The sequence below is a fragment of the Pangasianodon hypophthalmus genome, chromosome 27, assembly GCF_027358585.1.
Source record: "Pangasianodon hypophthalmus isolate fPanHyp1 chromosome 27, fPanHyp1.pri, whole genome shotgun sequence".
Taxonomy (NCBI): domain Eukaryota; kingdom Metazoa; phylum Chordata; class Actinopteri; order Siluriformes; family Pangasiidae; genus Pangasianodon; species Pangasianodon hypophthalmus.
This window is the reverse complement of record NC_069736.1, coordinates 10521214-10543133: the sequence shown is the minus strand read 5'-3', so window position 1 is coordinate 10543133 and position 21920 is coordinate 10521214. Positions and strand designations below refer to the sequence as shown.

Here is a 21920-nt window from a genome sequence, read left to right as displayed (position 1 = left end):
ATCTCTCCTGAGATCGGCTGATAGAATCTCCCCAAGATCTGTTGTTAGAATCTCTACATGTAGTATACAGGATATATATGGAAGTCTCCCCTCTGAACTGAAAGGTTGCAATCTTATATACATCTGATCCTACTCTGAATCCCTATGTTGTTATTGATTAGTCCATCCAATGGGAACCACACATCTGGATAAAAATTAAAGAGTTTCTAATGGCACTATAAACTCAAGACTCCTAGAGAGGAATTCCCAATGTATGATCAATTGACTGGGAATTGAACTTTAGGGCAGCCCATATGGCTTTGGCATACATGTGTTTGGCATAAAGTAGAGTATAATGTAATATTCTGGAGATGGTATTTCCTGAATCCATAGGACCTTACAGAAATCACCACATTGTTCACCATGAAAGAAGTATACACATGATACCAGACATACCACAGAAATATACAGATATAACATAAGAACAAATGAACAGATTTAAACCTTGAATTAGTGAACCTCATTCTCACTGATCCACATTCCTGATTGCATTGTTCTGACCAGACCAGTTCCAAATTAAAATCTTATAAACCAAGTACAGTATGCACTTTCATTGAATATTATACAATTAGTATACATGTTAATAATATCATTATTATAAAATGTAATTGCATTTGGGTCCCTGGAGGACTAGTGGTTAGGCCACAGCGCTCTCACGTTTGATTCGGCCAGGGAACTAGCCCCAGCCACTGAGGTTGCGTGCAACAGTGCACTCTCAGTGCTCATCCCAAGCCCGGATAAAATTGGGGAAGGTTGTGTCAGGAAGGGCATCTGGTGTAAAAACTGTGACAAATCAAATATGCAGACCAATGATCCGCTGTGGCAACCCCTAACGGGAGTGGCCGAAAGAGGAACAATAACAACATATTATATAAGTGCATTCCATCACCATCATCAATGGTTTTATATGCTAATGACATCAGATTTACATTTACATTTATGGCAGTTGGCAGATGCCCTTATCCAGAGCAACTTAGAAAAGTGCTTTGAAGTCTCTATCAATAAATACATTCTGATACTGGTTTGCTAGGTCAAACTAAAAATACCATCAGTCCAAAAACTCTGTTGGGGAGGTAATATAGTAACAAGCACTCAGACAATACAAAGTTTTTTTTTTTAAGTGCTAATATAAGTACTTTAGGAAGACGTAAGTCTTTAGACGTCGTTTGAAGACTGCCAGTGACTCAGCTGTTCAGACATCTAGGGGAAGTTCATCCAACCACCTAGGTGCCAGAACAGAGAAGAGTCTCGATGAATGCCTTCCTTGTACCCAGAGAGATGGTGGGACCAGTCGAGCAGTACTAGAGGATCGGAGGGAGCGTGGTGGAGTGTGGAGTGTGATAAGTCCAAATTGATTGCAAGTCCAAATTGATTGCAAAGATTTACGATCAATTTGGTGAAATTGCTTATTTCTTCAGACAAACAAGCACGGCAAGAGCCTGGAGGGGCACATAAATGCTACAAATTCAGAAAGTAGGACACAAAAGAAAATCAATCACACAACTACTTAAGTTGCTTGAGCCCAGTTCAAATGCGCTCTGCAGGGCTCCATCTCTCATTGGCATCTCAGTAGCCTACTGAAAAAGAGAGAGCACATAAATAGGCTACATATGTAGACACCTGATCATCACACCCATGTGTGGGCCTTCCCCAAACTCTTGCCACAAAGCTGGAAACACACAATTGTCTAGAACGTCTTTGTATGCTGTAGCTTTAAGACTTCCCTCCACTGAAGGGACCTGTTCCAGTATGAAAATGCTTCTTAGCAAGGTCCATAATGACATGGTTTGCCTAGGTTGATGTGGAAGAACTCCAGTGGCCTGCAGAGAACCCTGACTTCAACCCCATTGAAGACCTTTGGGATGAATTGGAACACTGACTACATGCCAGTTCTTATTGCCCGAAATCAATACCTGACTCCACTAATGCTCTTCTAGCTGAATGGGCACCAATTCCCATAGCCACATTCCAAAATATAGCATAAAGCCTTCCCAGAAGAGTGGAGGCTGGAATAGGATGTTCAAGCACATATAATGGTTAGGTGTCCATATACTTTTAGTCATATAGTATATCTCATCTGTTCAGAGTCCATGGCACTACTCAAAAGTGGTAACACCACAAAACATATCCACTTCAGATCATCTTATTGAGACCAATAAACTAATCATTAATAGTGTCATCACCATTCATGTTAGCTGCTTAATCAGGCATTTGTAAGCAAGGAGTTTTATGTGACTGGACTTTCACAATTTTTTTGTTGAATATCCATGGCCTAGTCCAACAAAAAGACCGCATTCCAGGAGGCATATTCATTTTCAAATACACACTAATTGCTATAGGGCTAACTACATTGAGTAGCATGAGAAGGTCACTAATATTTTTCTTCTACATTGATGAACTTGATTGGATGGTAATCTGAAATGATTGGATGCTAAACTGAGCCCATTCAGTTGATATATAGCATACAATAATTGGCTGGATGGGAGAATGGGGGAAAAGAGGCCTTCGATACTTGTAACAAGTACTTTGAAAGTCTAAATAGAATTGTTAGGAGTAAAAAGTAAGTTTTTTTTTCTTGGAAATGTAATTAAGTAAGAGTACAAGTATTCAATTTCAATAATACTAAAGTAAAAATATGCCAAAATAATACTTAAGTATAGTAACAAAGTACAATTACTCAGGTATTTTCACCTCCTGGTTGTCAATTATATAAAACAAGCCGCAATAGTTCAAAAAAGAAAGGAATTTATTTGCTACTGTGTCTACATGGGTTTTATGGTTTCCCCCCACCTCCCAAAAACATATGAAATGGTGGTGAAATGGCAGAAGTGGCTACCCTTAGGTGAGAATGAGTGTTTGAATGTGTGTGCGTGGTGCTCTTCGATGGACTGGTATCCTAGCCAGGATTCCTGTCTAGAGTCTAGTGTTCTCAGGATAGACTTTGACCTCAGTGACCCTGACCATGATGGGGTTACTGAAGATGAATGAATGAATGTATTTTTGTATTTCTCATAACAATTCTGTCTGCAATAGCCATGTATGCATAATAGGTATCTTTACATGAAATATATAAAATAATGGCTTTTAAATCGTATTTTATTGTGCACTATTTAGTGTATGAAATAATACCTTCTAATTCCCATCAAATAGTCTACTTTATGTCCAATAGGGCGCCAGATCAGCCTCTGAGTTGTGACGTAGTTGCACTTCCGTACGCTGTAGAATGAGTTGTTGTTCTTAAAATGGCGCCGTTGGACCTGGATAAGTATGTTGAAATTGCAAGACAGTGTAAATATCTTCCAGAGAACGACCTAAAGGTTAGTTGAACCTTCGTATTGTCTCGAGCGTTTAATAATAACCGTACAGCCATTAAAAATCAATCTTCAATCTAATCGTGGGTAAAGCATGCCAGACTGCTAAGTATTAGCTAGGGTTAGCTAGCTAACCGAGCTAACAAAATGCTAGAGTAGGGATGTTGCTCTCGCAGCATTATTTTTACCCCACTCGTATTCTTACGTATAATACCGCCTCTAACACTAGATATACAATGCGCTTGTTAGCTTATTGGATGTTGTTCTTGAGTAGCCAATCTCACCGCAGGGGCGGAACACTTGTAGCCAATCTAAAGTAGAAGGTGGATTTCACGGAATATGGTTATGGAAAAAACTAGCAAGTTAGTGTTCCAATGCGTTTTTTTTTTTAAATGATTGGTGTTGCTTAAAATTATTCCACCACGAGCATTCCGCTACGAGCCTACAAAATGATGGCTTACTTTTAACAAAACAAAAGTGTTAGAACTAGACAATGGTGTCCTGTCTTACCTATTTTTATTTTTATAATAGCTACTTCATGTTAGCTAGCTAGCATTAGCTAGTAATGTTAGCTAGCTAGTTAAAACGTTGGATCCTGACGTCTTTCAAATGTATGGTCACGCAGCTGCGTAGTTTTGTGTTAGCATTGCCGATTTTTTTTTTTTTTTTCACTGAGCTACAGGTAAGCCAGCATTGTGCTTTTGGCCGTCTAGGTAGCTAGCATTAGCCGTGTAATGGACTACTGACACACCTTCTTGCTACCTTCCTGATACACAGCATCCCTGACCCAAGACAATAATCTTTTTTTTCCTCCCAAAAACAACAAGTGTTGAAAAACGAGGACGGTTTAACGTCTGAATGCAAAAATAATTCGAACGGAACACACTTTTTGTATGCACTAACGAATCTATTACAACGGGATATGGCTAATGTAGCCTGTCGTTAATATTGTATTTCCGAGGTGAGCGCACATGAACGCCACCATAATGTCGTAATTACAACTCTGGAACTTGTCTTTTTCGATATGCCCCCACTTTCCGAGTTGGGGGTGTTTCAATCATGGTGGCCCCAATGAATATGATGTCTAGAGCAGATGGTAATGCTGCGTTCACGACTAAGTGGGAACTGGGAAATTTCCGACTTCCCAGTAGGAAAGATTGGTTTGAACAGCTCTGTAACTCATACTCGGAAAGTTGGAGTTTTTCGAGAGCTCCGAATTCACCGAGTAGCGATTCCGTGACGTCACGTCAACATGGCAGCGCTCTTTGAAATTACAAAGAAGAATTAATAGCCAGATTTAAATTTTTAATCGGTCTTTTAAGTTTGCGTATATATTTGAAATAGCCAATGATAATGGCAATGGATAGTGATACTTTGATAAGTAAAATGTTAATTCGCTTTCTGTAAGTTTATCAGATTGCTCTTTCATGTCATTTTTGGCGCTAATAACTGCACTATTACGTCCACTTTAAAAATAAATTGAGCACTAACCAAACAACTCTTTAATTCGGTGAGTATTAGTTGTATTTGCGAATTCAGACGGCTGAGTTCGTGTGAACACTAATTTGGGAAGTACACTGATAGAGGAACACTGTCAGTGCACATAAAGCTAATAAAAAGCTTCTTTAAAAGCTTGAACTTGTTCAGAGTTACAGGCTACGGCTACGGTTCTCATGTTGTGGACTGAATTTGCAATAGCAAGTAGCTTAGCAAGTAGCTTAGCAACAAGCTAGCCGTACGGACAATAGTGAATAGCTTAGCAATAAGCTAACCGGCTAACGTAATTGATAACTCTAATGTTGATGATTACCTTCTCAAAACAGTGATTAGTATGGTCATTGTTATAGATTTAACCAAGTACTGTGTTTGTATGTTAATTGATCTAAAGCCATTACTGTTATAAACTAATTTAAAAGTAGAGAAGTAGTACTTTACACTGTTCACAGTGTGCGTGGCCATGTTGAACTGATGCCACTTCATAAACGGGGACGGAACTGGTAGTTGAGAAGACTACCCCAAGTTGAGGGGGCACTTTAGGTGGGTTTTACCATTTGTAGGTGGGGAATTACAATTAAGCAATATGATATGTTGCTGTACTGAATATCAGCATGGCTGTGATTTGGCTGTAGGCGCGAGGCACACGTGCTGATATTCAGTAAACCGTGGTTTTGCTCATGTTATATTGCTTTTATACAACAGCTCCATAAACTCACTGAAACTGGACATTTGACGACTAGAAAAAGACTAGTTGATTTTTTTTTCTAATTTTCAGCTGTCCAGTTTGGGTGAGCTTGTTCCCATCTTAGCCTAAGATTCTTGTTCCTGGCTGATAGGAGTGGAATCCGATGTGGTTTTCTGCTGTTGTAGCCTATCCACCACAAGGTTCGATGTTTTGTGCAAGCTGAGATGCTTTTCTGCCCACCACGGTTGCAAAGATTGATTATGAGCGTTATTATATCCTTCCTGGCAGCTCAAACCAATCTGGCCATTTATTTCTGACCTCTCTTATCAACAAGGCATTTCCGCCCACAAAACTGTCACTCCCTCAACATTTTTTTTTTTTGCACTCTTCTGTGTAAACTCTAGAGATTGTTGTGTATGAAAATCCCAGGAGAGCAACAGTTTATGAAATACTCAAACCAGCCCATCTGGTACCAATATCCATGCCATGATCAAAGTCACAGAGATAACACTTTTTCTTTATTCTGATGTTTGATATGTACATTAACCGAAGCTTTTGACCAGTATCTGCCTGATTTTTTTGTACTGCACTGCTGCCAAATGATTGGGTGATTAGAGAAGTGCATGAATGTACAGGTGTTCCTAATAAAGTGGTCAGTGAATGTACATTACTACACGTACTTATGACTTTGCAAGTGGCAAATAAGGCATGGCACATGAAATATTTAGTGTTTAGTTAAATTGAAGACGATGTCAAAAACACAGTTTTTAGTTTTCTAAGGTTTTGCTATAACAAAGAGCCAACAAAAATGTGGCGCCACATTATGCAAAGCCACAAGTTCAAAGATAGTTGAAATTCATCTTTTACCAAAAAAGAATTTAAAGTAAAATAAGGAGAAATGAAACACTTATCAGATTACAGTGTTACAGTGCGCAGCAGTGGAATTATAAAAGCATCAACACCTGACTATACTGGCGATACTTAGAAAGGAGTGTAATAATGTTAATGTAATATAGTTTAATATCATTATAATATTATATTGTCCAGCTGTATCATCCTGCAAGTAACAGGTTTTGCTCGTATCTTGCAGTCCTACTTCAAATCAGTGGCTGCAGTGATAAAGGTGTAATTATAAAGTTTTTGTTTTCATGTGCACTGCGAATGTTAGGTACTTAACTAGCTTGATTTGTTTTGGCGTCTTCCTAACATTTCTCCTAATGTAAAAATTTACATAATGTAACCAGCAGAGAACCAGGGTTTATGGCCTAATCGTGATCATAAAAGGGTCAATCCATGTGAAATCACTGGAGGCCTTCCAACTGGCCATCTCAGATTTGCTTCATATTTTCTGGAAAAATTTCACTATTCTCAATAAATAGTGTGCAAAATTTCAGGCTTGTGTCTGCATTAGGTTTTGAGATATAGAGGCTTAAATTAAAACTTAATGAGCCTGTACACATACAAGGTAGACATAAGTGGGCAATATGCATTTGAAATACAGGTGAAAAATGATTTTCATTCTAGACACCATGTAAATGAGAAAGTTTGAGTTCTTTTAGATATCTACTTTTTAAAAAGAACTACAACATGAGTAATAGCTATGACAGTTTGAAACATATGATATGCTTTTTGTGGAGATGCAGAGAAAAAAAATTTTTTTCACCAGGCCATAAATTGGCAAATATGAAACTGTGAACCTTCTGTTTTAGAAGGCATTTTATACTAGACAACAGTCCTGGAAAAAATAACATGCATCAAGCTTTAATAGTTCAAAAGTAACAACTTGCGGGACTATTTTCTGCAGTACTCCTTTTTACAGGGCCTGTATACCTCAGAAATTAAGATGCAAGCCTGAAATAGTGCACATTATTTTTTGTAAATAGTGACATTATTTCCAGAAAGTATGAAGCAAATCTGAGGTGGTCAGTCAGGAACATTTATAAAATCTAAATAAATAGAGAATTGCTCATCGCTGAAATCATCCATTTCTCCTTGATGAAAGAATAGTAATATGTTTAAAATTATCATTATAATTACAAAGTTGTATTTTGTATTATCTGAAGAGATGCATCACTTGAAGATATGTAATTATCACTTTTTATAACAATTTGTATGTTAAATTGCTTGAATGTAACTAGAAAAGTGGTTACTGAAGATGAATGAAATAAAATAAATCTTTGATTGTAATCTTTCAAGCAGACCAAACTTTGCATTAGTGCTGAGTGTAATGCACACCAGAATGCCAGTTTTTGCCATCAGTTTATACAAATTTCTAAATTAACCATAATTTTTATTTGCCTTTACAGAGATTGTGTGATTATGTATGTGACCTACTACTAGAGGAATCAAATGTACAGCCAGTGTCCAGTCCAGTCACTGTTTGTGGTGACATCCATGGACAGGTGACCACAATAAATATTTTGTATCATATCCTGCTTAGATTTTTGTTATGCCTATCTGTTTGTGATTTCAATGACCCTCATGGTGAAACTCTCTCTTCTTGCACCCCTTAGTTTTATGACTTGTGTGAACTTTTCAGAACTGGAGGACAAGTACCAGACACAAACTACATTTTCATGGTATGATGACAAAGGAAATATCAGTGCATGTTTTTAGTAGTCACTACTACATGAGTAATCATATTGGTATTTGAGGATAAGTGTTCACATCCTATAATGAGTTACTGTATTTTCCAGACTACTGAACACTTTTTCTACTTCTATGAGCAGTGACTTATGCTGTGATGTGCCATATTTGTTTGCATTTTAATCTGCCTCAATCTGTGAATGATCCAAGTGAACTCGGATCATCTTTGGAGGTGGTCTGAGTAAGGTTTGTTTCAGGTCCATGTTGTGGTTTTGTTTTTTTAACACATGGTCAATGAATAGTGTAGTTAGAGGAGGAGACAATGGCTCTCCAACATTTGGAGTGAGATTTATATAAAGAACCAGTAAGTGACAACTCATAAAACATCAAAGTGTTTGAACAATTTTCTGGAAAAAAATGAAGCGAAGGAGTTTGATAGGAGCAGAGGCAAAATGTAGAGTTTGAGTCTTTTTGTTAAGACGTCTGTGTATAGATGACAACTGAATCATGTATACAAGCCTGATGGGTTGGTATGAGAGGTATGTGATCGGAAACTTGGGTGTTGTATCTAATGACCAGTGGGAAAATGGCACAAAGCTAGCATGCTTCTGGGTAGTTACATTAAAGGAAATAAATATTGCAATTATATTTAGCGACATGAATAACAAACCTCGTGAGCCATTTTTCTTCACACACAAAAAAAGGGGGCAGTCGTGGCCTAATGGATAGAGATTGGGCTTGCAACCCGAAGGTGAACCTGAAGGTCGTAGGTTCGAGTCTCAGGTCCGGCAGGGATTGTAGGTGGGGGGAGTGAATGACCATCTCTCTCTTCCACCCTCAATTCCTCCCCGGGCGCCGCAGCAAAAAAAGGCTGCCCACTGCTCCGGGTGTGTGCTCACGGTGTGTCTGTATGTTCACTACTGTGTGTGTGCACTTGGATGGGTTAAATGCAGAGCACAAATTCCGAGTATGGGTCACCATACTTGGCCACAAGTCACTTCACTTTGCTTTTTTAACATAGTGTGTTGCATAAGGTAAATAGGAAACATAGCTGTGGTAGGCCACATGTCGATAATGTTCTGCTCATGAACTCTATGCACTTCATTGTGCCAGTGCAGCTCATATACAAATAAGGAATAATGCACAATGGACCATGCTGTAATACAAAAAAAATAATCTTCACTGGGATGGAGTGAAAGGGCCCAACACACAAACAAGACATGGTGGACATTGAAAATTGTGCCAGTTGCCTCACTTGCAGGTTTGGTCGGAGAAATCAGAAAGTCAGAAAGCTCTCAAAATCCACACTGTTAGATTAATGTGAACATTTTTCTGAATGAAAGGGTGATATTAATTGTGACTTCCACAACAAAACATGTGAACTAGGAAAACAGGTTGCATCTTGGACTCCATTGCAACTTATTGTCAGGAAAATATGTTGCAGTGGATTACAGGATGCATGAAATGATTTGACAAATGTGCTGTGCTGATGTTATCTTGTTGTTAAATACCATTTTCTAGTTTCAGTGTTACTTCAGTTATGTACACCCCATTGTGCATTTTAGATTATTATATTATATAAGATTATTGTGTATATATAAGATAAGTTATAAGGATATATATAGATCTTTATGGATATAATATGGATCTTTCTTTCCTCAGGGTGACTTTGTGGACAGAGGGTATTACAGTTTAGAAACTTTCACATACTTGCTAGCACTTAAAGCGAAGTGGCCGGACCGCATCACACTGCTGCGTGGGAATCATGAGAGTAGGCAGATTACACAAGTGTATGGCTTTTATGGTGAGTATTATAAAAAAAAAAATAATCATAAATGCACACTATGTAATGCTTCATAGTCATTACATTCTCATTATTTACTTTTTTTTTTTCTTTCCCTAGATGAGTGCCAAACTAAGTATGGAAATGCCAATGCTTGGCGATACTGCACAAAAGTGTTTGATATGCTGACTGTTGCTGCCGTAAGTACAGTGTTTTCCCTGTTTGTCTTGTTTTGTTGACTATAATTAACTGGCTGTTTTAAAATTTATTTTAAATCTTAAATGGACTTGTAATGCCACAACTCTAGGTAAAGTGCATCTCCTTATTTTAAAAGTATTTTCACTTATGATTGGCTGATAGTAGACATGGTTGGTTGTTTGCATGTCAAATGCCTCTTAATGTAAAGTAGACCATGTTTAGTGACTAAAAATACCAGACCATGTAGTGAAAGCTAAGTCTGTCTTGTGAGTATAGAGGTTACATAAGGGCATGCTTTTGTCATTTTTTAAAATTTTACCAGTTGACAATTCACGGCACAATATTGACAAAGGTGGAATACTGCAGTTATATCGCAATATGTGGTAATGTAATATGCCTTACACTATATCAAAAGAAACTGGTAAACCCATGGTGTTGCTCATGAGGTTTTAATTTTCTTCAATGCCACAGTTTAATAAAACACCCACAGAGTTTAACAGAACACAATAACAAAATGTTGCAATCAGTATGAAACAGGTATTAAAGAGATAAGGTTGTATATGAGTAAATGTATAGGTTATACAGGGCAGAGAAATAGTCTGCTACATAGTAAGCGAGTTCACGCCAGTGCACACTACACAGTTTTAGCCCTGTCATACAACAGGAGTTATCCCATACATGCCAGTAAATCAACACCTGAATGGCTAAAGAAAATTGAGGTGTTGGAATGGCCAATTCAAAGTCTAGACCTCAACACCTTTGAGATGCTGTTTTGGGATCTTAAGAGAGCTGTGTATAAATGAATGCCCTCAAATATCACTGAACTGAAGCAATGTTGTAAAGAAGAGTGGGCCAGAATTTCTTCAGAATGATGCGATAGACTGATAAACTTACACTTCAAGTTATTGTTTGCTAAAGGTTGTTCTACATATTACTGAATTATAGGGTGTACTTATTTTTTTCCCCACCTGGTTTCTGAATGTTCGTTTATTATTTAGGCACTGGTAAATAAAAACATAGAATTGATTACGACTATAATTACAGAGTGGTTAGAACTCTGTTTTGCTGTCCTGCACGAATCAGCATGGACATGTTCAAACTGCTGTAGTTTCCAGGTGGTCCTGATATGTATCAATTTTTTTTTTTTAAATATTCCATGTATTCTGTCTATTTTTCTGCCACTTTGTTTGCCATCCCTGAGCTCACCAATCCTTTCTTTCCCTCTACACTCTTGTTGTTTATAATGTAAAATGTGCCCCAGAAGAAACTATAATTGTTTAATGTGCATTATAGTGCATGATAGTGCTAGTCATTTGTGAAATTTATGTGTACAGTACAAGTGGCCATCTGAAATGAGTGAAAATGGGCTTCCAAATTTAAATTAAAGTGTGGCCATCATTCTTATATGAACTGAAACAATAAAGGCTATACATATTTCCCCAATCCACTGTAAAAATTCACACTGATTATGTGCTTCACTTAATTCACAGTTGATAGATGAGCAGATCCTTTGTGTGCATGGTGGCCTTTCACCTGACATCAAGACTCTGGACCAGATTCGCACCATTGAGCGGAACCAGGAAATTCCCCACAAGGGGGCATTTTGTGATCTCGTCTGGTCTGATCCAGAGGATGTTGACACTTGGGCTATCAGCCCGAGGGGTGCTGGCTGGCTCTTTGGCGCCAAGGTCACCAACGAGGTAACAATATTAACTTCATTAGACACCTATGTGGTTTTTTCTAGCTTTAATGATAGTACATAGGTTGATATAAATTAGTGATTTCTATTCAGTGAACTCACTCACAGACATTTTGACACCAAAACACACTTTATACAGTTTAAATTCCTCAACTGCTGTATAAGGTGGTGTTAAAACCTTCTTTTAAAAATTGCCAGCATTTTTTGGGGCAGGAAATAAAAATGCTTTATAATATGATGATTTTGAGCTGCTGAGTCGCCCTGACAATCCTGTAATGATAATTCAGTCAGCGGTGTGTTGGGGGTTGTGGGGGAGGAATTGGCAGGAAATTTGTATGCATACAGTACTGTGCAAAAGTCTTGGGCAGATGAAAAGCAATGCAAAGATAACTTCAAAAATCTAATTAAATGTTAAATGTTTTTGACATTAGAAAGTATTTTCTATAAAGAGCAGTGGACAGTAATATACTAAACAAAGTCAATATTTGGCATAAAAACCCTTAGTCTTGAAAAAATGAATCAGCAGGCTCGGGTACACTTCATTACATTCTCTGAGAATATTGGCTGGTAGAGTTTTCTAAGCATCTTGGAGAACCTGCCGTATTTCTTCTGGAGACTTTGTGTCACATTTCTGTTTTTTCAGGTAATCCCTGACATTATGTAATGAAGACATTACAGCCTTCATTATGTTTTTTGTCTGAAAAGACATTGAAATATGTTACCACCTTTAGTGACGTACAAACATTTTTCTGTAACATTTAATATTTTTTTCCAAAAGTAATGTTTGGAAATATAAAATGTCTTTTTTTCTCACAGACCTTATAATGCAGATGTCATAAAATAAACATCTAGGACATTTGTAATTAATGTATTGATTTGTATTTAAAAAATTAAGGTGCCCAAGACTTGCACAGAACAATCTTATGCTAGCCCAAAACGCCAAACATAATCACACCCTAACTTTAGACATGAATGAAGTGGGACTACATGATGTGTGAGGGAGTAAAGTAATGGGATTCAGAGTGTGTGTCAGTGTGATACTGGTTTATCTTTTTTTCTGGAATTTGTATTGTTAGCCAGTTTTTAAGTTGTATTAGCTGTAAAACTCATGATAGCTGGCTGGTGACTAATGGAAGGGGTTAGTGTGTTTCTCCTATATTTTTGTATTTCAGCGAAGTGAGTCATTCGGGGCATCTGCTCATCTTGGTGTGTGTATTTATTACTCTGTATTTTAGCTAGAGAGCTAACACTGCCCGGCTTGTACTGAAAAACACATTGGACCATGTGATCCATCAGCCTCAAGGCATGGAGCCATTTCTGATTCAGATAGACATGAGCCAACACAACTGCTTGCTGTCAGATTACAGCAGTGCAATCAAGAGGTTTTGCTCTTTTTAACCTTGGTACTCAGTAACTGACAGTCAAGTTTATGTGCAAAATAAAGTTGTTTTAACGTTCATAATTCTTTGATAATTTTGAGGAAACAGCAGATAATTATACACTATATTTCCAAAAGTTTGTGGACACCTGACCATCAAACCCATGTGAGCGTTCCCTAATCTGTTGCCACAAAGTTGGAAGCACAGAGCTATATGGGATGTCTTTGCTGTAGCATTGCATTTTCTCTTCACTGAAACTAAGAGGCCTAACCCAAACATTGTCCAGCACAACGGTGCTACCGTTCATAAAGTAAGATCCATGAAGACATGGTTTCCCGAGATGGGTGTGGAAGAAATCTGGTGTCCTGCCAAAGCTCTGACCTCAACCCCGTTGAACACCTTTGAGATGAACTGGAATGCTGACTGTCCACAAGTTTTTGTCCATGTAGTGTGTCTTCAAATTTGCGAATACTTGAGCTGTGTCCCAAACTGCATACTACCGTGCTAAATAGTTTTTCAGTACACCATTGGTGCCGGTATTATTTCAGAATAATAGATAGTGAATATACCACATATAGATAGATATGTGGTTTGGAATGCAGCCTTAAATTCTTTCTGAATCTGTATTGACTTGGCACTCATAGCTGTGAGAGTAACTCACAAGGACGGCCCACATTATGAAATTTTCTTACGCAAGTAACTTGCACTTGCAATTCTCTCTACCAGAAAATGTGAAATATCAAAATATCCAGTTCATTTCATGAAAAATCTAATAAAATCATCATATCTCTTAGTTCATATTATGTTTTGTGACTATAAATAGAAGTAACCAAGTTAGCAAAGACCCCTTGCTATGGTGATACAGGATACACCTGAAAACTATGCTTTCCTGCTCATTTCCTGAGCTTTGATTTTACTTAGCATATAAATTTTCCCTCTTGCACAACTCAAGGTCACTCTTTTGACCTTGTGTGCTCACTAGGTATTTCACCTCTTAACCTCTGTGGGACAGATTTTATCATCACTACTTACAAGGCTGTACTCTTTGATTTACCTCTTCCCTTTCTGTCACACAGACATCTAACACATTGAAATATTACTTTCAGGAACATTAGCCTTCCTGCCTTAATAATCATAGTTAATCAGTTTCCAATCTGGAGTCACCAGCTCCATCTCCAGAGGCCCAGGTCAGCCACTGTAGTGATATTCTCTCCTACCTAATAGGGGTTACATAGGGTAAATGTCTAATACATTCACTAGTCACTGCTGTGGAGACTTCAGCTAGTTAGGGTGATTTGGGGGTGGTTGGGGGGAACAGTGAAGCAGAAGGTAAAGATTTTATTTTTAATTGTACATTTAACTTTAAATATACACTAGTAAAAATGAGTAGTCATGCAATCCCTACTATCTAAAATAGCTCACTCACCTCAGAACATTCTGTGACCTTCACTCATCCTGCCCCATGGTTTACTCCTGAGCTCTGAGGTGTGAAAGCTAGTGGTTGCCAAGAAGTGCTTCATGAAGAAGATGGACTTGACTGTATATGCTTGCCTTCAAAGATCATGTTTTACAGTACAGTGAGGCACGTAAGAAAGCAAAGACTGACTATGAAACCACTGTATCAGTATGGACCAGAGAAACACAAGAGCTCTTTTTCCCCCCCTGTCAATAAACTGTTGCAGCTTACTAACAGTTTTTCTCTCCGACTCCTCTTCCAGATCACTGTGGTAATTTTTTTGATAAAGTAGAAAATATCTATCTGCAGTTCCAGCAATCTTCCACTCCTGCATTCAAGCCTATTTCATATCCCCCACTTGGTAATAGTAAATTCTCTAGTTTTGTGTTTCTGGAGGAGAATTCTGTTCCAAAGTTGATCAAGGCTTCCAGAGCTACCGCTTGCCACCTGGATCCTGTACCTACTCTTTTGGTAGAAACATTTCTTCCCTCATTATACCCTCTCTTAACTAAGGCTAAATGCTTAATTTTGTTTTAGTTCTGTTCCCACCAACTTGAATCTGGTTGCAATCACTCTAGTTCTTAAAAAGTAAGGGCTTTATCCTTAGGAGCTCAGAAACTACAAATCTATTTCTAACCTGTCTTTTCTGGGTAAGCAACTCAAGCAAACTCAACTGTAAACTATTTAGCAATTTCAAGCACAGTGACTTTAAAAAGACTGACAAGCTCTGTTTGTCTTTAAACTTTCCACTGTTGCTGGGATTTTGTCATGAGCTATGTCTCAAACCAAAAATTCTGACTTTACCATCAAAAGTATTTATTAATTTAGGAACTTCAGAAGACTGGTATGCGAAACAGACCTTTTGATATGTTTGAAGGCTACATGAGAGATTTTTAAAACCTGTAATAGGAAACCCAGTTCTCAGTAATGGTGTAGAATAGTGTGTGCGCGATTTGAGACATAACCCTAGTTTGTTTAGTGGAGGTAGATGGATGGGGAAATTTTTATTGTTGAATTCCTAAGCTGCTGTGTGTCAGGATAGTGGAAAGACTAAAGATTTAAATGTGACAGTTAAATGTGACTCCCAGTGACCTTTCAGTATAGTCACACACAATCTGTCTTGGTAGTTAGAGCAATATTTTTAATATTAATTTACATAAACCTAGGGTAAAGATACTCAAGCTAAGTTTTTCACAACTCCACACATTTCATGTTACTATACATTTCAAGTTAATTTGTATATCTACTTTGTTCACATCAGAGGTAATTTTAAAATAGAGACAGATTTATCAGAATCAGAAACAGTTTATTGTCTGAGTTATGCTCACAGGAATTGGTTTTGGTTTGGTGCTAGTGTGCAACATTAGACAGTACGTCAAACATACAGTGCAGTAGCAACAGACAATGCAACAAACAGTGCAGCAGGTAGACAGTGTAGTAGACACAAATGATTACACTGAAAGGACAAGAGACATAAGACATGGTGTCAGTGTTTGCAAATAAAATTTTCATGGTTCAGTAAGAGTTGCCATGGACTGGGGCGGTTGAGTAACTGGATAGCGTCCTGGCATCTAGACTGGGTGATGATAGATCTGTAGCGCCTTTGTGATGGTAGCTTGTAAAGAGGTGGTTGCTTGGATGTTTGGTGTCAGCAGCAATTTTCACTGCCCTTCTCTTTGCCCTGATGGTGTATAGGTTTTTGATTTTGGCAAGTTTACAGCTGATGACCTCTGCTGAGTGAACCACACGCTGCATTCTGGTCTTGCAGATGGAAGAGGCAGTGGGGAACCAGACTGTGATTGAGATAGTGAGCACACTTTCTATGATGGCTGAGTAAAATCTTTTCAGGACCAGTTGAGATACATTGAGCCTCCTGAGTTGTCGAAGAAAGAACAGTCTTTGCTGTGCTTTGTTGAGGATGGTGGTTATGTTGTTGGCCCATTTCTGTTAGTTGGTGATGGTGTTCCCTAAGAATTTGAAAAACTCAGCCTTGGACACAGCTAAGCCTTTGATTGTCAAGTGTTGGCAGGTAGAGGGATGCTTGTAGAACTCAACCAGCATTTCAACCATCTTGGCAGCATTAAGCTCTAGGTTGTTATGGGCATACCATGCTACAAGACGGTCTGCTTCACTTCTGTAGATACTTCTCATCATTGTTGGAGATGAGACCCACTGCAGTTGTGTCATCCACAAACTTGATTTTTATGATGCAAAACTCTGTTGTGGTTCAGTCATTGGTATAAAGGAGTGGCGAGAGAACACAGCCCTGTGGTACTCTTGTGTGGATTGTCATGAAGTCTGAAAAGTGGGGGCACGACTTCACATACTTCTTCCTTCCAGAAAATTAGTGGTCCACTGACGGGTGTTGGAGGGTATGTTTAGCTGGATGAGTTTGCTGTGGAGTAGCTCAGGAACAACAGTGTTGAAGGTGGAGCTAAAGTCTATGAACAAGATTCTAGCATAGGTCATAGAGTTTCAGCTATAATCACTATATCACAATTCCAGTGGGTCAAATGTACACAAAGCTGACAATCTAATTAAACAGTCTGGACGGTGCCTTATTGCCCTTGATACTAGTGCCTTATTGCCCTTGATATCATGGGAAAATCCAAGCACCTCAGGCAAGAACTCGGGGAAAAAAATTGTGGACAAGCAATTTCCAAACAACTGAAGCTACCACAAGCATCTTTACAAACAATTGTATGCAAATATGAAAATCTTGGGACCATACAGACACTGTATCATTCAAGATGGAGGCACAAATTTAGATACACAAGTATAGATACACTTTTTAGTATTTGGTGGCATTGCCTTTAAATTGCTTTTACTTAAAGGCAATGCCACCAAATACTAAAAAGTGTATCTAAACTTTTCACCCACTGAAAAGCTGAAATAAATGTCACTTAGCTATTATTTTGAAATGACCTCTTATTATAATAAAGTAAGTACCATAATTGACTTAACACAGGAAATGTATGAAATGTGTGGAGTTGTGAAAATTTGGGTTTAAATGTCTTTAGCTGTATTTAAAAAAACTGCAAATCAATAAAACAAAAGAGGGAGATTCAGAGTTTCTCCCACAGCCCCATTTGTAAATCCAGTGACCTAGGTGTGGCAACCCCTAGTTTGAGAATTCCTGTTTTACATGTATTCATATTGCTCACACTGCAATACGTTACATTTCCATGTTCCAAAAATGAGGGACTTTCTTACCATCGCAGGTTTTGTAAATGTGATGTGGGCAGTAGAATGTAGCCATAAAATTAAAAAATATAACTTTTGTATTTACTTCTTAGACAAACGACTTGTACAAGTGCCAATTTTTTTTTGTTTTGTTTTACTCTACTTTGTGTAACAGTATCTCTACTTCATTGTCAGTGAAGTTCGTCTTCTTAGATCTTTTGTCATACTCCATGTTATCAACATGCAGTACAATGAGCAGGCTATTGGGCTTTTTAAATGGAAGTTTCTACAATAGATGGTGGGGTGTTTCTTTATGTAAATGGATGCGACCATACATGAGCAGAGCAATTTTCAATGTTTGGGATACATCAGCGTCCACTGTGTACAGCTTTGTGCATGTAAGTGTGAACTTACCTGAACGCACTTGAATGTTCAGACATTCACCTGCTTGCTGCCCCTTCTTCTTGGCTCAACACCACAGGGGCATAGGGCTTTTAGTATTGCTGCTCAAAAACTGCAGAAGACTCTTCCCCTATTTCTGAGCCTGTACCTCCTTTCCCCATAGTAAACACCCACTTTTTCCACCATGGTTTTTCATCCACCTAATAAGCCTCTGTCATATTGTGTCCTCTACAGTTTAGTTTGCTATCTGTTTTACCTCATAGTTACATACATGTAGTTTTCTTTTAGCGTTATTACTGTTGTTTTAATATGCATTATTTGTATTGTTGTTTATTTATTATTATTTATTGTCTTTATTGTTACTCTATCACTTTTATTTAGCCATGTCAAATGATTCTTGTTCTTATTTGCACACTTTCTGTGTTTTACTTTTCACACAATTAATTGCATATTTAATCACACTGAGATTTCATGAAAAACCGTAAACTATAGCAGTGTTTACCAGCAGGAGCATTACTTATTCTTAACCACAGATCTTAGAGACCAACATCACAGAAAAAGTAAATACATATATAAATTAGGGGTCGTTATATGCGTTATTGGATTGCTTGAAACGTCGATGATGCATTGAATACAACCAACCAACCAATAGTTCTGTAGTCTGTCTCTATGTCCCACTTGCAGCACTATTGGAGTGATAGAAACGTGGACCACATGTTGAGTAAATCCAATCAAACGTGCTTTTCAGTGTTTGTGAGAAACACGAGAATTAAGCAGTGCCCATGCTCCACAGTGAGAGCAAAGGTTGAACAACGCAGTTGGCAAAAAGCACAATGCATATAATTTCACTCACTCAATCTCGCGCACACACCTTCAGATGACTACTGTCGTCAGTATACATTTCACCCAGTTTTTTCTTCAAAGCACTTTATTTTTTGTGTTCTAAGTTTTATGTTTTAATGTTCTAATATGTTCTAAATTTATGGTAAATGAATATCGGCCTCGAATATCAGTTATCAGTGTCCTTGATTACTAATAATTGCTGTCGGTATTTGCCCTGGAAAAACCATATCGGTCGACCCCTAATATAACATTTTATCTAATATACATTTTCAGTGCAATAACATAAGTGTTTCACAAAGGTATTTCCAGTGGTAGAAAATAATGTATAACTACACTGGCAGATTGTTGTTCTGCAGTTGGCTCTGACATGATATGCTGATAATATTCACTAGTGCAATAAATAACATGCACAACATAGGGTTCCAATCCTGGTCATGGAGAACCCCCTGGAAACGTTTTGGAAACGTTGACATAAAGACATTAAACACATGCATTTCCATGGCTAGAATACCCAGTTCAACTATAGGGAATCTAGTCCAGGATCCAGTTACAGAGCAAGGTGCTGAAACCTAGCAGGTCCAGTTTATCAGTCAGCTGCTGGGGGATAATGGTGTTGAATGCTGAACTGAAGTCTGTGAACAGCATTCTGACGTATGTATTCTTCTTGTCAAGGTGGGTTAGTGCCAGGTGAAGAGTATGAGAGATCACGTCCTCTGTGGAATGTTTGGGGTGGTATGCGAACTTCAGAGGGTCCACTGTAGTGGGGAGTTCTGATCTGAGTTATGACCAGCCCCCTCGAAGCACTTCATGCTGTTTGGTGAGAGTGCTATGAGGCGGTAGTCATTGAGGCTTCACACCGCCTCACTGACTACAAATAAGATGTTTGTCTTGCAATTTGTTCTGATATCCAGCAGCATCCAGTGATCATGGATGAGTTGATGGCCACTTCTGACGCACATTTGCTTCTAGACGACATTCACGAACGCGTATAGGCAACAAAAATAGCACCTTTTGTTGGATCCAAAGTGGCTGCTGTGACCGAATGTGCCACCATCTTGTAGTTAAAAAAAACAAACAAAAAAAACTACACATCATGTAGTGTTAATATAAATATATAACAGCTGTAGTTCATTATAATAAAAAGTTTAATCACACATTTTAATTTTTCTTTCTTCAAATAGTCTCCTGTGTAGGTGACAGCAACCACAGCAACTCAATAAAAAATGAAAACTAAAGCTAAACTAAACCATGATCACTTGTTGAATCAACCACTAGATATGTTGATACGAGATATGCTTTGATCCGTGTTATCTTCTATTTATTGTTCCTAGAGTGAAACACTGAACCCGCATTGTTTTCAGCCCTTCACTATGTAATTCAGTAAATTCTGGTATGGTTCTTGTGACAACACCTCCTAGAGGACGTGCTCACATTACATGCAAGCATGAATACTTCACCTAGTACGAGCATCCACACATGACGTCCTGATGTGTTCAAAGTGACGTTCTCTCAGAAGTATAACTCAGCCCTAACATTCTTGGAGTAAAGCGCTATCTGCTCTCTTCCACATACATGAGCTCACAGATGCCCACGGTTGGCTAATGTCAGGTTAAAGCTCAGTGGTTAAGTCGTTGGACTATTGATTGGTCATGAGTTCAAATTCCAGCACTGCCAATCACTGCCACTGCTGGGTCCTTGAGCAAGGCCCTTAACCCTCAACTGCGGAGTTATATAAGTGAGATAAATGTCCTTTCACTTTCAGTTTTTTTTATTATTATTTGGACATGGACTAGACAGCAAACACCTCTGACTTGATTCTTAGTAAAAATGAAGTGGGGTATTTTTGATGGATACCAAAATGATTTTAAATGCACCCTACAAGCAGTGTAAAATGTATTTGAGTAATATGCATGTTTTTTTGTCCCTTTTTTTGCAGTTTGTCCATATTAACAACCTGAAGCTGATTTGCCGTGCACATCAGCTGGTTCACGAGGGCTACAAGTTTATGTTCGATGAGAAGCTTGTGACCGTGTGGTCAGCCCCCAACTACTGCTACCGTTGTGGCAACATTGCCTCAATTATGGTGTTTAAGGATGTGAATACACGGGAGCCCAAACTGTTCCGTGCCGTGCCTGATGCAGAGCGAGTCATTCCGCCCAGAACCACGACGCCCTACTTCCTCTGAGGGCGAGATCTTCAGTGCCCACTGTGTCCACCCTCCCCTCTTTCTCATCTTGGTCAACCTCTCTTTTTTTTTTTTTTTTATTTTTTTTTTTTATATATATATATATATATATATATATATATATATATATATATATATATATATATATATATATATATATATATATATAAAATATGCATCCCCTCTCACCACCCCTTCCCCTGAGATTAGATTATGAGGAACCCTGAGCATGTTGCTAGCCATTTTCAAGAGAAGTGCAAGCTTGTCATGTAGGAATTTGGTGGAAAGTAAGCAGTGCTCCTCTTGGTGCTGTTTTTTGTTATTTAATCATACATGGATTAATCATATGTGGTACTACAACTCCTATAAAAAAAAAAAAAAAAAAGTACACCACCTAGTCAGACCAAGAGTTGAAGCCTTTGAATTTTGGTGTACTCAGATTGTTTAATCTGGCCCTGTTGTCTTGAAGACTGAAGTGCGTAATGAAATTGCAAGATGGGAGTGAGGTTGGACCAGGTGATGAGACAGAGGAGGCTGTGATTATTTTGTACATTTAAAAATTGTATTGATAATTTCATCTTTTTTTCAGATTTGTTGTATTTTATTATTGTAGAGATGGTGACCTACATACCAATTAAATATTGAAAAATAAACCCCTTTATTATTAATTTAAA

General features: G+C 38.1%; 1 protein-coding gene and 1 long non-coding RNA gene across 3 annotated transcripts in view; one reads left to right on the top strand and one right to left on the bottom strand.

Annotated features, from left to right (window-relative positions):
- The window catches only part of LOC113531306 (uncharacterized), an 11647-nt gene extending 8355 nt beyond the window's left edge, over positions 1–3292 (bottom strand). The window contains exon 1 of the long non-coding RNA XR_003403244.3: positions 3169–3292. This is a non-coding gene — a long non-coding RNA (uncharacterized LOC113531306). The remainder of the gene's footprint in view (positions 1–3168) is intronic.
- On the top strand, positions 3214–21920 carry ppp6c (protein phosphatase 6, catalytic subunit). Of its 2 annotated transcripts, XM_026921938.3 has the most exons (7): positions 3214–3356; positions 7839–7934; positions 8046–8111; positions 9781–9922; positions 10022–10101; positions 11590–11799; positions 20998–21920. In XM_026921938.3, the coding sequence occupies exons 1-7, from the start codon at positions 3282–3284 to the stop codon at positions 21244–21246; spliced, it is 918 nt and encodes a 305-aa protein (XP_026777739.1). In that variant the 5' UTR covers positions 3214–3281; the 3' UTR covers positions 21247–21920. The 2 variants fall into 2 exon arrangements, with proteins under 2 accessions (XP_026777739.1, XP_034156727.1); XM_034300836.2 differs by lacking the exons at positions 7839–7934; positions 8046–8111 and having other exon boundaries at positions 3226–3356.

What these genes read in the sequence shown, in the direction of transcription:
- ppp6c (XM_026921938.3), top strand. Translation starts at nt 3,282, where the DNA reads ATGGCGCCGTTGGACCTGGATAAGTATGTTGAAATTGCAAGACAGTGT. An exon ending in ACACAAACTACATTTTCATG is followed by an intron (nt 8,112 to 9,780) that starts GTATGATGACAA and finishes TTCTTTCCTCAG; the next exon opens with GGTGACTTTGTGGACAGAGG. An exon ending in ATATGCTGACTGTTGCTGCC is followed by an intron (nt 10,102 to 11,589) that starts GTAAGTACAGTG and finishes CTTAATTCACAG; the next exon opens with TTGATAGATGAGCAGATCCT.